The 17,509-nt window shown below is 34.0% G+C and overlaps 3 protein-coding genes across 3 annotated transcripts; 2 read left to right on the top strand and 1 right to left on the bottom strand.

Annotated features, from left to right (window-relative positions):
• The first annotated feature begins 411 nt into the window (after nucleotides 1-411).
• Nucleotides 412-5,080, top strand: LOC106794183 (cation/H(+) antiporter 15). The gene is made up of 3 exons (XM_014770782.2): nucleotides 412-651; nucleotides 2,407-3,405; nucleotides 3,830-5,080. Exons 1-3 carry the CDS (start codon nucleotides 412-414, stop codon nucleotides 5,078-5,080), a joined length of 2,490 nt encoding a protein of 829 aa, XP_014626268.1.
• A 2,393-nt stretch (nucleotides 5,081-7,473) lies between these two features.
• LOC100781310 (cation/H(+) antiporter 15) lies at nucleotides 7,474-10,118 on the top strand. Its single transcript, XM_041011946.1, has 2 exons — nucleotides 7,474-8,196; nucleotides 8,925-10,118. The coding sequence occupies exons 1-2, from the start codon at nucleotides 7,474-7,476 to the stop codon at nucleotides 10,116-10,118; spliced, it is 1,917 nt and encodes a 638-aa protein (XP_040867880.1).
• A 1,777-nt stretch (nucleotides 10,119-11,895) lies between these two features.
• LOC547704 (diphenol oxidase laccase) lies at nucleotides 11,896-16,811 on the bottom strand. The gene is given in 7 exon segments (NM_001249687.2): nucleotides 11,896-12,362; nucleotides 12,716-13,160; nucleotides 13,713-14,254; nucleotides 15,149-15,277; nucleotides 15,534-15,778; nucleotides 16,377-16,528; nucleotides 16,642-16,811. Coding segments are annotated over 7 exon segments (1,770 nt in total). The 5' UTR covers nucleotides 16,768-16,811; the 3' UTR covers nucleotides 11,896-12,231.
• Between the last annotated feature and the right edge of the window lie 698 nt (nucleotides 16,812-17,509).

Raw genomic sequence — 17,509 nt, 5'->3', positions numbered from 1 at the left:
AGAATTTCTCAATCCATATATAGATATTATATTTTGCCAAAATAGAAATTTTTTTAAAGTTACACGAGTGGCTATAATATTAGATTAGTGCCCCCGTAACACCATTAACTCTCATGCTTTGACGAAAATATCAACATGCAATGCAAGGCTATTATATCTTGGCGTTGACGAATATTCCGATTCCTAATCTAAAGCTTCTAAGACCCCTCCCCTCCTCTTTTTTCATTTGTTTCATTCAGACATTGTTCTTCATAACTCAACAACAAAAAATTAAGACATTGTTTTTTCATATCATTGCGTGCTCCACTCAGCATTTTATGTCCCTGGGTACGTGTTTGTGTTGCGTCATCATGCATGCAAACACAAACACAGAAATACTAATTTGATTAGTTGGATATATATAGAGATAATATGGCGACTTCACGAGGCAATGGAATTGTCTCAAGTTATTGGGATTCCCATGGGCAGTGGCAAGTTTGTGTCGAAGACGATAGAAATGTGGGCTCTTTAGGAATTTTCATTGGGGATCGTCCATTTGAATTTGTGCTTCCTGTAACGTTGTGCCAACTCTTCACCGTCATCTTAGTCTCTCGAACGCTTTACTTTCTTCTCAGGCCTCTAAGAACACCCAAATTCATCTGCAACGTCCTGGTAAGCTAGCTATAAAAGTTTTTTTCCCTTTTAATAAATTTAAAAAAATATTGAAAGGCTACAATTTTCTCTCTCTCTTTAACCCCTTATTTTCTTTTCACTTTTTTTGCAACAATTATCACAAATCGTCATCATTGTCATCATGTCGGTATCAAGCTACCACCTTCTCACGTTGACAACGATGGAATGATGATGTTAATGATAGGTGAAGATGGTAGTGATAACAATAAAAATATTGATAATAATGATAATGAAAACAGTGACAAATATGATTATACTACTAAAAAATAATTTTTACAACGTATTTTTTAAGATAATTTTAAAAATTTGTCTTAAAATGTTAGGCAGTAATAATTTTGTAAATAATAGAAGATGTATGATGACAATTTTATAAAAATCATCTTAAAAATTGAGTGTTTAAAGATGATTTTCTTAAAACTGTCTTAAAAATCAAATATTCAAAGATGATTTTCTTGAAATTGTCTTCAAGAAATTAGTCTCCTCAAACATGACGCTTAGCCTTCTCCTTATACACCATTTATTCCTCAACATGATGCGAGACTTCTTCTCCCATGGAATCCACCTCACGCCCTTCCACACGCTAGAGTTTGGACCTTTTGCCCTTGAAATACATAACTATTAATGTGTTAGTCTCGCCGCTGGAAAACAGCCGAAAGCGCCATAAGCTGGATAGGTGCACTTCTCCGACAAGGCAGTGTGATAACGTGGTTTATAGTTCCAAATTGAAGGTAGTTGAGGCTGTTCCGAATTATTCTTCAAAGAGTCCAATGTTGGACTCCACAAGTCCAATAGTTGTCGAGGAGTGTCTGAGGTATGGGGTAACGTTTGTTTGTGGAAGGAGGAGAGACATGGAAGACACCATTTTGGTCTGTCTATCATTTTGCCAAGAAAATTTATCTCATGATAAAAAGTTAGGATTTCATTTCTTTGTTGTTTTCAATGACCACGATTGCTCATAGTTTGAAGGTTTTTTATTTATGAAATTAGTAGCAATTTATTTCACTCCGTCTGTCCCTTATTACAATTACCTTTCAACTAATTTATGTGTCTTAAGAAAAATAATTAATTTAATTAATCACATTAAATTTATTAATTAATTAATTATATTATCATTCAAAAATTATTCTTTTCTTATTTCTCTATTCATCTCATTAATATTTGATGAGAAAATAATTAAGTAAGAATATTTAAGAAAAAAATAATTAATATATCTAGAAATTAGAAAAAAAATCTTAATTTAAGAATGAAAAGAGTAATTATGATAAAGATTAAAGGTAATTTAATGTTCACACATGACCACTTAATAAGAAGTGATGTATTTTTTAAATCTAACCATTCAAATAAGAATTTATTGTTTTCATTCTCATAATAAGTAATTTTATCATTTCTATATGAGAATGATTTCCTTATATAAAATTCACTTTAGCAGTTTTCACATCAAGGTCATTATTATTATTATTTTGACTATTGTGATTGATATTACTGTGGTGATCATTTTATCACTATTATCATGAATGTGATTATTACTGTTGCTTATTACTGACATCATTTTAGCATTGAAAACGAAAGCAAATGATATATATGATTTTAAGTAGAAATCTTAACCATCTATTAGTATAATTTAAGGTTTGAAACTGTTAATTCTAGCAGAAGAAATTCATTCTTGTATGATTTGTAAATTATAATTATAGGTTTAGTTTGAATGTTAAAGTTGTGTCTAGTGAAAATGTGCAGGGTGGCATTATTTTGGGCCCCACATTTTTGGGGCGGAACAAGACGTATTGGCAGGTTTTATTTCCACCGAGACAGACGGAGTATTTAGTGATGGCATCCTTAACCGGCGCCGTATATTTCGTATTCTTAGTTGCATTGAAAATGGACGTACTAATGACCATAAGAGCAGCCAAAAGCACGTGGCGACTTGGAGTAATTCCCTTCCTCGCTTCATTTGTGGTTATCTTAGCACTCTTATGTCTCTATTATCACCCCCAACAAATTTCCTCTGCATCTTTAACAATCGCGCGTGTCTCAGTAAGCTGCTTAATGTCGTTGAGCAACTTCCCCGTCGTGTCTGATGCAATGCTTGAACTGAACCTCACAGCCACAGAACTTGGCCAGATCGCTCTCTCTTCCTCCATGATCAACGACATCATACTATGGCTTTTCATCGTTATGCATAGCTTCACATCTAATGTTGATGTGAAAAAATCAATCGCATTGTTGGGAAACTGGTGCTTGCTCGTCTTCTTCAACTTCTTTGTTCTTCGACCAACCATGAAATTGATTGCTATGAGAACCCCAGTTGGAAAACCTGTGAAGGAACTTTATGTTGTGTTGATACTTCTTGGGGTGCTAGTGATGGCTGGTGTGGGAGACTTGATGGGCGTAACGTTTCTCATGGGACCCTTGATTTTTGGTTTGGTCGTACCAAGTGGCCCCCCCTTAGGGACAACGCTAGCGGAGAAGAGTGAAGTTCTTACCACTGAGTTCTTGCTACCCTTCTTCTTTGTGTACATTGGCATCAACACGGATTTGTCTGCACTTGAGGATTGGCGCTTATTTTTGACCCTTCAGGGTGTTTTCTTCGCGGGAGACTTGGCCAAGTTGCTGGCCTGTGTGTTGGTTTCTCTAGCGTACAACATTAGACCTAAACATGGCACGCTACTTGGCCTCATGTTGAACATCAAGGGTATAACTCAACTCATAAGTTTGGCTAGATTCAAGAAACAAAAGGTATGCATGCTTAAACCTAAATTTTGTCTAATAAAAAATGAGTAAATGACGAATTTAATCTTTAAATTTGTATCTATATGTCATTTTAGTTTCTGAAACTAAAAAAACCTTAAATAAAACCCGAAACTAATTAGTTTTCTCATTTTTCTTCCTAAACTTTTATTATTATTATTATTATTATTATTATTATTATTATTATGACTTAAGTACTGGGAACCAAAACGAGAAAAAAGACGCCAATTTGAAGGACTCGAATTAAATCATAAAAAAATCAAAATTTATTTGACTCTTCCATAACTTTGGGGATTAAAATAACACTGAAATATAAACTCAAGCACTAATTCATTTAAAAAAACATTGAAAATGCATTGTATGTACAATACATCAAATCAAATCTAATTTATGTTATTATTACGTTTTGTAGATGTTGGATGAGGATACATTCAGTCAATTGGTGTTCTGTGTGGTACTTATAACCGCGATTGTAACACCCTTGGTTAACATATTGTACAAGCATCGCCCTCGAGTACACGCAGAAAGCTTATTCGAAGGGGAACTGAGAACGATCCAAAGCACTCCAAGAAACAGAGAGTTTCACATTGTTTGTTGTGTACATAATGAAGCAAACGTGCGTGGCATCACTGCCTTATTAGAAGAGTGCAACCCAGTGCAAGAGAGCCCCATATGCGTCTACGCAGTCCACCTTATCGAGCTCGTGGGGAAAAGTGCACCCATTCTCCTTCCCATAAAACATAGACACGGTCGCAGAAAATTCTTGTCTGTGAATTACCCCAACACCAACCACATCATGCAAGCCTTCGAAAACTACTCCAACAACTCAAGTGGGCCAGTCAAGGTTCTTCCCTACATCAACGTGGCACCTTACAAGAGCATGCACGACGCCATTTTCAACCTCGCCCAAGACAATATGGTGCCTTTCATTATCATCCCTTTTCACGAAAACGGCAACATTGACCTTGTCGGACACGTGGCAGCCTCCATCAGGAAGATGAATACTAGGTTTCAAGCGCATGCGCCATGCACGTTGGGGATACTCGTGGACCGGCACTCTCGGCTGGGCGCGTCCAACAACAACAACATGTATTTCAACGTGGGTGTATTCTTCATAGGTGGGGCCCACGATAGGGAAGCTCTGGCATTGGGAATTCGAATGTCGGAGCGTGCAGATACGAGGGTGAGCTTGTTTAGGTTTGTTATCGTGAACAAGAAACCGTGTGGTTGTAAAATTATTTTGACAAGAGAAGAGCGTGAAGAGGAAGAGGAAGATACCATGTTGGACGAGGGGTTAATTGACGAGTTCAAGAGCATGAAATATGGCATTGGTAACGTTTGTTGGTACGAGATTACGGTGGACGATGGGGTGGAGGTGTTGGAAGCAGTGCATAGTTTGGAAGGAAACTATGATCTTGTGATGGTGGGAAGGCGCCACAATGATGGATCTTTGAATGGAAAAGAAATGACAACTTTCATGGAGAACGCTGATGCATTGGGAATATTGGGGGATATGTTGTCTTCAGTAGAATTTTGTATGGGGATGGTTCCGGTTTTAGTGACACAGTGTGGTGGAGTGAAGATAAGTAGTAGTAGTAATAATAAGCTTGATAGAGTAGGTTCAGTTAATGTCTCACAAAAACGTTTATCTGTTCATAAATAAATGTTGTGTTTGTACCTTTTTTATTTGTACATAAATAATTTTAGCTGATAGAAAAGGGCAGGAGTCTTTGTGGAAAAATGTATATATATCATTTTTAGTGTATTAGGTAGAAGGAATAAAGAGATAGGAAAAAAATCGAGAAAAAATAACATATACGATCACTAATGTGATGAAAAAACAAAAGGATCGGAAGAAAAATAGAAAGAAAGTTTAGATTCATAATAGCTAAATTTTTATGACCTTTTTCAACCTTCTAAAGTCGAGTAATAATTATTTAACGAAAAACATATATAATATACAAAATCCACCTACACGAATTTGCTCATACTCTATGCATTTAGTAATACTAGTTTATTAGCTTGTAGAATTTGAAAAATAAATGTTTATTTTATTTAACTAAAATTTATAATAAATAAATAATTTTGAATATGTATTATAATTAAAATTCATAATAAATAAAAAATAAAATATGTGAATTATATTTTAAATTAATGTAAAAGATTAACAATGTGATGCAAAGTTTTTTTTAGTTATTGTTAGTCTTTATCATAGATATATATTATAAATTATTTTAATAAGTTCTTCGAAACATACACTTTATACAATAATATAACTTTAAGATACACATAAACTTTTTCAAACGGACATCTAGTTAAATTATAACAACTTTTCCAAATGATCTCCATGCTAAATGATTAAAGACACTTTAGGTTCAATAAAATATTTATTTCATTTTCTAATTTAAATAATAATAGCAAACAAGTACGTGTCTTGATTTTATTTCTTATTTTCAACTATATTATAGAAAAGTAGTAAAATTAATCACATACTATTTCCTTAATTTTTATATATGTATTTAAAAGTAAAAGTAAAATTTTACTATCAATTATCGTTATATATATATATATATATATATATATATATCAAAATAAAGAAATATTATATCAATCAATCAAACTATTTTTTAAGGAAATTTCAACACTTAAAATTTTAAATGCATGAATTTTCATATTTTAATTTATATTTTGTTATCAAAATTATTTTTTATTATTAAATGCTAGTAGTAGTTTGTACAAATCTTTTTGTACTCCTCTATTGCAAGGAGAATCCTTTTCTACAAGAAAATATTATCGTGAAACGGCGCACAAATTAAAATTTACTATTGCCTATTTGCTGTATTTTTTTTCCGATCATCCCTGCCACTATTCCGTATGTCATTGTTGGTTGTAACCAGTTATTCTCGTTGACTACACCTGTCTTCATTAAATCATTTGTACACAAACTTTTGTTGTGCGATATTTGTGACACGGTTGGTTAAAATTATACCTTAAAGAGACTAAATTGAAATTCACTCTTCTTGGTTTTTCGTTACACACTGGCCTTAGCTCAGTGATAGCATATCAATTTTCTTTCCTAGCCAAAATTTCTCGAAACTCCAACTCGGAATACATTTGACTAAAGTTATCATTGCTATAATTGATTTTTGAACCGTTGTAATAACTAACACCACATTCGCAGCTCATATTTTGTTAAATATAATTATTTTATCTGCCAATTTGATTAGAGCATATAAAAATGCACATATATGCTTTTCTCCTATCTACTTTTGTTCTCCCTCAGGTAGTGCTCGTGTTTGCGTTTGTTGCAAACACCAACAACCCAAGAGAGAAAGGTTTTTGTTTTTCTTGTCAACACTAATTGCTTGGTACAAACATATATATAATGAGTGAAAGTTCCATTACCACGGTCTTTAATGACGCTAGAACGGGTCAAATGATAGTTTGTCTCAAGAATGATAGAACTGTAGGCTCTTTAGGCGTGTGGATGGGTGATAATCCATTCGATTTTGTGGTTCCTGTCACATTGTTCCAAATCATTTTAGTCAGTTTACTCTCTAAAGCCCTTCATTATGTCCTCAGGCCTATCAATACACCCAAATTCATCTGCTGCGTCATCGTAAGCATTCACTCCTAATATATTCTACATTTCTCATATATAGGTTAATTTATTAGTAATTTTAATTACTAGTGTTCAATACGAGCTGACCAAGTTTGATCATTCTATCTTGTTTAACGGCATTATGGCAGACGCTTCTTCAAGCGTGTTTTCTTAAGGTTTTTTTAGAAGTTTATCGTTCCTTTTCCCACAAAAAAAGAAAACATACACATATATAATCATTTTTATATTTATTGGTCTTGTTTTTTCTATCCAACATACCCATAAATAATCTTAATTTCGTTTAAATTTTACAGGCTGGCATTCTGTTGGGGCCAACATTCTTAGGGCGCCATGAAGAAATATTGGGAGCCCTCTTTCCGGTAAGACAATCCCTGTTTCTAAATACGTTGTCCAAAATAGGCACTACATATTGCGTGTTCCTCACTTGTTTGAAAATGGACGTGGTGACAACATTAAAATCAGCGAAACGTTGTTGGCGATTCGGTGTGTTTCCCTTCTTGGCTTCTTTCTTGGTCACTGTAACCTTGTTTTCTTTGTATTCTCCCAACGGTAATGCTAATCAAAACCAAATGTCAATCTACCACTTCCCGAACATCTTCACCTTGAGCAGTTTCGCTGTTGTATCCGAAACCTTGATGGAACTCAACCTTGTAGCCACAGAACTTGGCCAAATTGCTCTATCTTCAGCCATGATCAGTGAAATATTGCAATGGACTACGATGGAACTCCTGTTCAACTCAAAATTCAGCATGCGATTTCTAATCGTGCTTTTGATAGGTGCAACTGGATTTGCTGTTTTATTACTTCTTATTATACGACCACTAGTGAACATTGTTTTGGAGAGAACACCACCTGGGAAGCCAATTAAAGAAGCATACGTTGTCTTGTTACTTCTGGGGCCTTTGGTTATGGCAGCTATTAGTGACACATTCGGCATATATTTCGTCATGGGACCTTTTCTCTATGGTTTGGTTCTGCCAAATGGACCCCCCCTCGCCACAACAATCATAGAGAGAAGTGAATTGATCGTGTATGAGTTTTTTATGCCTTTCTTCTTCTTGTTGATTGGCACAAGGACAGACTTGACCTTAATTCATGAGCATTGGGAGGTGGTTCTAGTAGTTCTGGCTATCTTGTTTGTGGGATGCTTGGTGAAGGTACTTGCATGTGCGCTCATTTCTCCCACCTATAATATTAAGCCCAAACATGGCGTCGTGCTTGGGCTCATATTGAATGTCAAGGGTATAGTCGAACTCATCTTTTACGGTAGAATGAATAAACTCAGGGTAATGCATATTCTCTTATATATTTTCTTCTATTTTATGAGAGGTAGAAATCAAATCGCTTGTCTCCTTTTCATGCTCTTTCCTCGAGAAATGATCAAGTGGTCTAAAATTTTCACGATTCTTATTAACATCTATATGACACATAATAAAGTCATATATATTATTCTTTCTTTTGTAAATTAAGAAAAAAAAACATGATTATATATCATGTAGAAACTGAATAAGATCATAATCATGTGATGATGTCATATTGTCTAATAATTTCTCAATTTCTGTCTCTCAATTAAAAAATATTAATTATGCATGTAAGTTTTTAATTGATGGAATTATTTTATGATTTGACATCACTACATGTCTACGATTTCGGTCAAGATATATATAATCAAAATTTTCATATATAAAAAAATAATAAAATTGATTATATGCCATGTAATACAAATTGACAATCGGAATCAAGAATACATGATAGTTCTGGGTCATATGATAATTTCTTTGAAGCGATTTGAATTTCAATACTCTCATGCTTTTTAATGTGGGTGCTATACATATTGTTAGTGAAATATTAAATCTAATTTATGTCATGACGTTCCTTTTTGCAGGTTATTGATACAGAAGTATTCAGTGTAGCGGTGATGTCTGTGGTGGTCATGACATCAATTTGCATACCCTTGATCAAATCCTTGTACAGGCACCGTAGGGTGTGTAAGACGCAAACCATACAAGAAGGGTGTGTGAAAACAATCCAAAACATAACCGAAAATACACCGTTCAACATCGTATCATGTGTGCACACAGACGAACACGTGCACAACATGATTGCCCTAATAGAAGCATGCAACCCTACCACACAAAGCCCCTTGTACGTCTACGTGGTCCATCTCATTGAGCTCGTTGGAAAAAGCACACCCATTCTTCTTCCCATGAACAAAAACAAGCGAAAATCTTTGTCCGTAAACTACCCCAACACCAACCACATTTTACGTGCCTTTGAGAACTACTCCAACAACTCAAGTGGTCCTGTAACGGTTCTTTCGTATGTTAACGTGGCTCCGTACAGAAGCATGCATGAGGCAGTTTGTAACCTAGCCGAAGATAACTCAGTGCATCTTCTCATTATACCCTTTCACCAAAATGATCAAACCCTAGGAAGCCACCTGGCCAGCACCATTCGCAACCTCAACACAAATTTTCTCGCTAATGCAAAGGGTACTTTGGGGATACTAGTGGATAGATACTCGGTGCTAAGTGGGAGTAGCTCCAAGTTGTCTTTTGATGTTGGTATCTTCTTCATTGGTGGAAAAGATGATAGAGAAGCATTGGCGTTGGGGATTCGAATGTTGGAACGCCCCAACACACGTGTCACCTTGTTCCGGTTTGTTTTGCCTACCAATGAAGATTCGAGGTTTAATGGACTTGTAGAAAATGAAGATGAGAATTTAGAGAGCACGTTGGACGAGAGTCTAATAGATGAGTTTATTGCCAAGAATGATATTAGTAGTGATAGTGTTAACGTTGTTTACCATGAGGCTGTGGTGGAAGATTGCATACAAGTGTTGAAAGCGATTCGGGGAATGGAGAAGGACTATGACCTAGTGATGGTGGGAAAACGACATAGCATGGGGAATTTTGTAGAAGAAGAAATGTCAAATTTCATGGACAATGCAGATCAGTTGGGAATTTTGGGGGATATGTTGGCTTCCAATGAGTTTTGTAATGGGAAAGTTCCCGTATTGGTGATGCAATGCGGTGATGAGAAGAGGGTAAAACAGTTAGAAAAGGTTTGCCATATATAGCCAACTCTTCCTTTAATCTTTTACTAGGAGCATTTTTGTTTTTTTTTTATATATATTAATTGATTTGTTTATCCAACTTTCCTTGGATGCTTCTGGATTGCAATAATCTGTCCCTTTTGCTCATCCCTTATGCATGGTTGTACATTAATTCCTCTATGGAGAGAAAATTAAATGTACATAAATGAGTATGCTTTTTTGGGGTAGAAAATGAATATGCCTATTCATTGTATATTAAATTCAAAATTTATATCGTACTATGAGTATTTGCAATGTCGTCAAAATAGTCGCCATTTTAAGTTTGTTATAACAGGAAATATCCCTTGTTTCTTCCCTTATCACTTTTTTTTCCTCCTTGACTAAATAGTAACATAACGAAAATTTATTTGTTGCATAATTGCACGTTTCTTTTATCACTTAAAGGGATTCGAAAGGCCTTAATTATGATGATTAAAAAAATTGAAAAGGTAATGAATAAACAAGACAACTAATTTGAATTCACAAGATTTTGCACATCTACTTGAGTAGGCTTCACATGATTCCGTGTATTACTTTTATTTTGGTATATATACCATGTGGAGTATAGTATCACTTTTTGTCCTACAACCACATTTTATGAGACTTGCATTTTATGTGACATGAACATAAAAAATAATGAAAAAGAAAATGTCACATATATATGATACAATCTTTTTAAAAGTCAATTTGAATAATTTTTCATCAGGAGGAAAAAGAAGAGAGAAAATGAATTAAGTTTCTTCTAAAAATTAAAATCAACTTATAAAAAGAAAAAACTTTAATGAAAAAAATTCAAAAAGAAAAAGAATAAAATGATCAATAGCCTTTAGGTTTAAGCACAAGGTGAATCCAAATAAAGACCCCAAAAGATAGTACAGAACCCAACAATGTTAAAATCTAGAAATATACATGTAAAGACTGCATTTATAGACCATCATGACTAGCAAATGCCTAAAGGCACATAGATGAATTAATCTATGCAACAAAATCTGCCACCAAGTTTTTTTTAGGCAAGGAAAATCATATCATTTTATTAAGGATAACTGAGAGTACAAATGTTGTAATACAATTGAAATCATGCGAGAGCTAACATGAAATCTGTCACCAAGTTACTGTAGCAAATGTAATGTTTTTTAGGGAAGTTAAATAAGAAAACTTCTAAAAAGTTAGAAATGCACAAGTTAATTTTATGTTATGAGAGAAGTTTGATTTTTTTTTCTCAATAAGTATTTGTTAAGAAATTTATACAAAGTAAACATAAATAAAGTTTATGAATATATCCTTTATTTTCATCACTTTATTAACAAAGAAAAAAAAAGCATAGGCCGAAGAGGCAACTTTTAGCATTAATGAAGCAGGCCCAGAGATTCATTTGATGAGATTATTGGGCTAAAACTCAAGAGGACTACTGGACTAGTACATTTGCCACCCACTCACATGATCAGCGACAGTAGCTTTCTGCTTCTCAATTACAATAGTCTACTCTATCTTAATACTCCTCTATCAGCTTGCACATTCAGCCTGATGAAAACCAAAAGCCACCCTCTATCAGAAAAGCGTAGTTATATTTTTATCCCATAATCCATATGTTGACAACATTCGTTGAGGGATTTTAATGCTTGATGCTATGATAAGCATCCCTCTGTATACACTATACTGTGAATTAATGTGAGAATTTTGTATTAGTTTATGATGGCAAATGGTTAGGGGACTTTGAAACTTAATACATGTCAACATATTTATATTCAAGAGACCAAGAGTTGCAACCCAAAAAAAAGCCAGCTGATATATTGATATTCAAAACTTGCAATCTGTTTGTAACTTGAGCTATGGGGGGAAAATAACATCAATTTAACTAGTTGGGCAATGACTGTTCAGATGGTATAGTTGCGTTGAAACCGCATCATCACCACCTCTCCTAGGTTCCAAACCCAATTTATCTCTCTCTAGAAAAAGAACGTACAATTAAAACAAAGCAATGAAGCAAAACAAAAAACCCTCCCAAAATTAATGCAGGGAAGCATCAACCAGCTTCCAAACTAAGAAAAACTGCAAAACTCCGATTGTTGGGGGCCAACGAATATTTTGAAATGATATCCTAACAAAGAGGAAGATCCACAGGAGGAGGCTCTATGGATTGCAACTTCCCAACTCCATTCTCCACCAACAACACCGTAGCCAAACCCCATCCAATGTGAACGTCCAAGTGACAATGCAAAAGCCATGCACCTACAATTAACAATTAACACACCCATCAAATGATTGAGTTTGCTTCTTTCTTTCTTTTTATAAAAAGGACATTATACAAATGAAAACTGGAAAGAAAGTATATATTCATATATAAATAAATAATATTTCTAGAGTGTTATCTAATTAAAACTCAATAGTGAATATTTACTAGTTAAATATTAATTTGTGTTCTTAGAACATGATTAAGAAATTAAAAGATTTTTTTTATTAAAATATGAAAAGTTGTTTTTTATAAATTTTTTTACATTCTCTTATATCATATACAATAAATATTTTTTATATTTAGTTTCCTAACTAATGTTACGCCCATTAACAAGACCCTATTTATTTACCTGGGTTATCAGCCACAAATCGAATAACTGCCCATCCATTTACAGGCACAGCCACTGTGTTTCTCAAAGGTGGATCAACAAGGTTGAATTTCGCCGTATCTTTCTTTGGGTCGAAGTTCCCGAAACCCTCTGCAACAATGTAGAAATCGTACCCATGAAGATGGATAGGGTGGTTCTCAGGAGTGACAATGCTAGTATCCTGCAACACAATCTGCACCCTCGACCCAAACTTCAACTTGTGTGCCTTTGTCCCGGGAACAGGTTGCCACAGCGAACGGCTCACATTGCCGGTGTAATCAAACTTCACCGGCGGCTTCCCCGGAAAATCAGTGGTGAACACTCCAGGGATTCCGAGGTGGTGAGCCTGCAAGATGGACACGTTGTTCGGGAGAACGAAAGACACGTTGTTCATGCTCGCAGTGAACCTCGTCCCATTAATGGGTCCCTGATATGCAAAGTAGGAACATAAGACATTTAAAAATGCTTATTAGGAACTAAAAAAGATAAAAAAAACATTATATGTAAAAATCGAAAATAGATATCATGAATTTATAATCTCATATTTATATCGACATGTACTTTTGTGAGATTTAAGAGGAATCAGTTTGTTAATGACAAATCAATTGAAAATAAAATCAATGAAAAAAAAATACTTTTTTTGTTTTTTTTTCTAGATTTTCTATTTACCGATCTTAATATGAATTGAAATTATTAGCAAGATTAGAATTTATGAAAAAATAGAATACAAAGACAAAAAATAAAAATATTTAATATTTGAATTCTTTGGTATCAGAACATATCAGTCATTTTTAAAGAATAAGAAATTAAATTAGACTTAATTTTTAAGAGTATGGATTAAAATGTAAAATTTGTGGGGATTATAAACATAAATAAGTAATTTTTCCTATATGAGACATTTATTGAAATCTTAAGATAAGATACGTACATGCAAATTAAATTGATGCATGATAATAGAATTAGGTGAATAGTCCAATACCTGACACCTCTTTGGTCCGAAGTTTTTGGGGCACTTCTTGATACCTAAACCCACAGTGAAGAAGAGGCTCTGGTCAATTTCAGTGGGTACTTCAACTTTTCTAGGGCTTCTGAAGCTTTTGCTGAAGGCAGTGACTGCGTTTGTGTCGTTGTAAGCAGGGAGTGGAGGCATTATAGGTTTGGTTTTGTTCTTTACTCCTTTGGCATGATGGTGAGAATGCTTATTGTGGTGATTCGGTGATTTGTATTCGAGTATGGCGGTTGTGGTGGTGTTGTCGAAGGCAGCGTTTTGGGCGGATTGGTACGCACGCGCCGCCATGTAGTAGCGGGAAGGTGGCTGGTCGCCGGTGATTAAGACGTCGGTGGTTTGCCCGGGGCCCAGCATGAGGACTTTGGTGGTGAAGGGTTTGAGGTAGGAGGCGTCGGCACCAACCACTGTGAGTTTGTGGTTTGCGACGGTGAAGAAGAGAGGTTGATTGAGTGCAGCATTGATGACACGAAGAAGGTTGGTCTCGCCGGCATGTATTGGGACAATGGTGGTGTCTGCATGAAACCAAAAGGGTAAAACAATTTATTGGATTTATTTACAGATTTTGAGTAAAAAAAATGAAAGTTTTAAGAAGGAATCCATGTGAAGTAAAAAAAAAAGAATAGTAAATAATTTATAGTGTAAAGATTTTTTTACAAATTAATATTTATAGTAAAAAAATATTTTTACAATAATTATTTTAAAATTATATTTATCATATTTTCTCATTAGTTGAATATATAAAAAAAGTTATGTTGAAAATGCATAAAATTAATATTTTAAGAAAATGTAAGAAATTAAAATGATACATCATCTAAATTAAAGAAATGAAAAGTTTGATTAACTTTATGTTTTTAAATGCCTTTTTTCCATTTGACTTGCAGGCAACCTTGTTGGTTGCATAAAATCATTAAAAGCAGGTTTCGCGTATAAAATCTCTTCGCTTTAAGTCATTTCAATGGTTTTTTTTTTAAATAGACAATTTTATAATATAATTATTTTTAAGAAAAAGTGTTAGCCTTTTCTTTCTAATTTATGAAAAAAAATATCAAATTATATTTTTTAAAAATTCTTGCTAAAACTTGCAATTTATAAACTATATATTTACTTAAAAGTCTTCTGCATTTTTTTTTCTTTTTATTTGGTGGGGAAGACACTTTTGTCTTCAAAAGAGAACAAAAAGTAGAAAGGCCATGAAATAGACGCTGCACCAAAAGGCAACCTATTGTTGACTTGTTTCATAAATAATTGACATCTTTAATAATTTCATATCATATGTCGTTTTCTCTTTTTTATGACTGCATATCCTGTTTTAATTATGTCAAATATTTTGCAAAGTAAATTTATTTAAACAAGACATGTGACATGTTCAATTAATGCAATCGAAATTAAGAAGCAATTAATCAAACCTTTGCTGGAGCACTTGTAAAGATCACCAGGTTGACCATTGATAGTGTATGCATCAGACACGTTTGGGGCTCCCCCAGTTCGTGTGGCCTGCCTCACAACATCAATAGGGTTTGCGTCCCACCATTCCCCTAAATCATCACCATCATCACTTTAACCGTTTAATCTTTGTCCAAAAGCAAAATTAAACAACAGAAAACCACAATTTCTATATATATTGTCTCTTTGCTTCAATAGTATTAATTAATTAATCACAACTATCACAATCACTTATTAGTTTTTAAATAATCTCAATTCTTTTTTAGATAGTTGCCTCCATGTTACCATGAATGCTATAATTACAAATAATGCATATGCATGAGTAAATTAAGAAGGAAATTAAAATACCAAGAAGAATGGGTGTCTCGTGCTTAGGCTTGGGGAAAGGGTAGGGTTCTCCTTCCCTAGGACGAATGATTAAAGCACCGTAAACGGTGGCCCTTAACCATGAGCTATGAGCGTGCCACCAAAGTGTGCCTTCTTGTCCTTGAACGGTAAAACGGTAGGTGTAACTTCCTCCTGGACGAATCGGGCACTGAGTCACAAATTCTGGTCCATCTGCCCACCCTGTTCTCATTTGCCTAACACCGTGCCTAAGGACATAATAATAAGAAACAATGACCAACAAAAACCACTATCCATTAATATATGTATTCACCCTGAAAAGAAAGCCATTCAAGAACTTTCATGATAGTATCACTTACGTTCGTACGTATTATGTGGCGTGTATATATATATAGGGTTATGAGAAATAATATTATTTTTTTTACATTATGCTTGTGAATGTTTTTCATTTTCACATTCTAATGGAATGTACACACCTTGGGAGATAGATAAATGAGAATAGAGGAGAGAATAAATGATAAATATCATGGGAAAGAAAGAAAGGTAAAAAAAATTAGAATGTCAAGAAGTAAAAAGTGTATATATGTTTTTATTTATATATTATTTTTCACATGGTAGAGTATATATGTTTTTATTTATATATTATTTTTCACATGGTAGAGAGAGACTCTTTCCATTTTAATATAAAAAGGAGTGAAGGGAGTAGTATAATTATAAAGTGAGAAAAATGTTTTTCGTAAGACTAATATCTATATGTCTATAAATCGTGGTAAGCAGATGTGTAAAATTAAGTCAAAGGGTCTTCATAATCTAAAATGAAGTTAAGATGCTAGCTTGATATTATACCAATGAATGGTCACATTGTAACGAGCTTTGTTAGTGACTTTGACGACCAAAGTGTCTCCATTGTTGATTTCCAACGTTGGGCCCGGGTATTGTCCATTCACGGTGATGCTGTTGTGGGTTTTGCACAGCCTCTTCACTGGAGTTGCTTCAACCTATTCCATTACAATCAACAGCTAGGTAATTATTATCTAACGGAAAAGAGTTAAAAAAAACAAGAATAAAATAAGTCCAGAGAAATTAAGAGAAAGAGAGTGAGAGAATGTACAACAAACTCGTGCTCGTGAATTTTGGCATTTGCTGAAGACAATGCTGAAGCTAAGATCAGAACAAAGATGGCTAAGAAGATGGGGGAGTATTTGACATTGTTGTGAATGGTTTTGGCAGGCTCCATGATCTTTTGGCGAGCAAGGAACACCTTAGTGTGAATGCTGAAGGTTAAGGTTGCAATGCAAGTAAGAGTGGGAGAGGGTGCTTTTATAGGGTGGATTAGAGGTGGGGGAAAGATAAAGTCCTTTGAGGTTAGGCAGATTAGGTTAATTTAGTTGAGGTCAGACCCCAAAGGGAAACTTAACTTGGTTCCAAACCCATAGGAGTTGTTGCACCCGCTAGTTAATAAAGTGCATGAATGCTTATTTCAGAAGTCTGCGGTTAGAGGTTGAAAATAAATTTTGAGAAAGTTTAACAGCAGGCTCTTTTAAACATATTTTCTCTAGTTGAAATTTCTTAAAAATTACAAAAATAATAATTCTCTCATAACTTCATAGTTTTCAATAAATTTAAATTAATCATAGACTATGTTAGGAGAAAGTGTTAGAGAATCTATTATTACTATTTCTAGTAAATTTTTCCCAAGTATAATTATATGTTAAATGTTAGCCCAATATTCTAAGGACATCAAATAAAAATATTGTTATTAGGAGGAAAAAAATTGTATTATTTATAATTTTTTTATATTTTTCTGATTTATATAATAAATATATTTTTTCTTTTAATTTTTTAATCAATATTTTAAGAATACTAGTTAATTATTAACAAAAATCTATTGAGATTTTTTATGCGTACTTTGAGATTTGATATTTAATTTAGTTTATATGACGGGTTTTAATTAATCCACTGATTGTGTTCCTTCTAAC

The sequence above is a fragment of the Glycine max genome, chromosome 18 (genome assembly GCF_000004515.6).
Source record: "Glycine max cultivar Williams 82 chromosome 18, Glycine_max_v4.0, whole genome shotgun sequence".
Classification (NCBI taxonomy): Eukaryota; Viridiplantae; Streptophyta; class Magnoliopsida; order Fabales; family Fabaceae; genus Glycine; species Glycine max.
The sequence above is the reverse complement of the archived record's forward strand: the minus strand, read 5'-3'. Positions and strand labels throughout refer to the sequence as shown.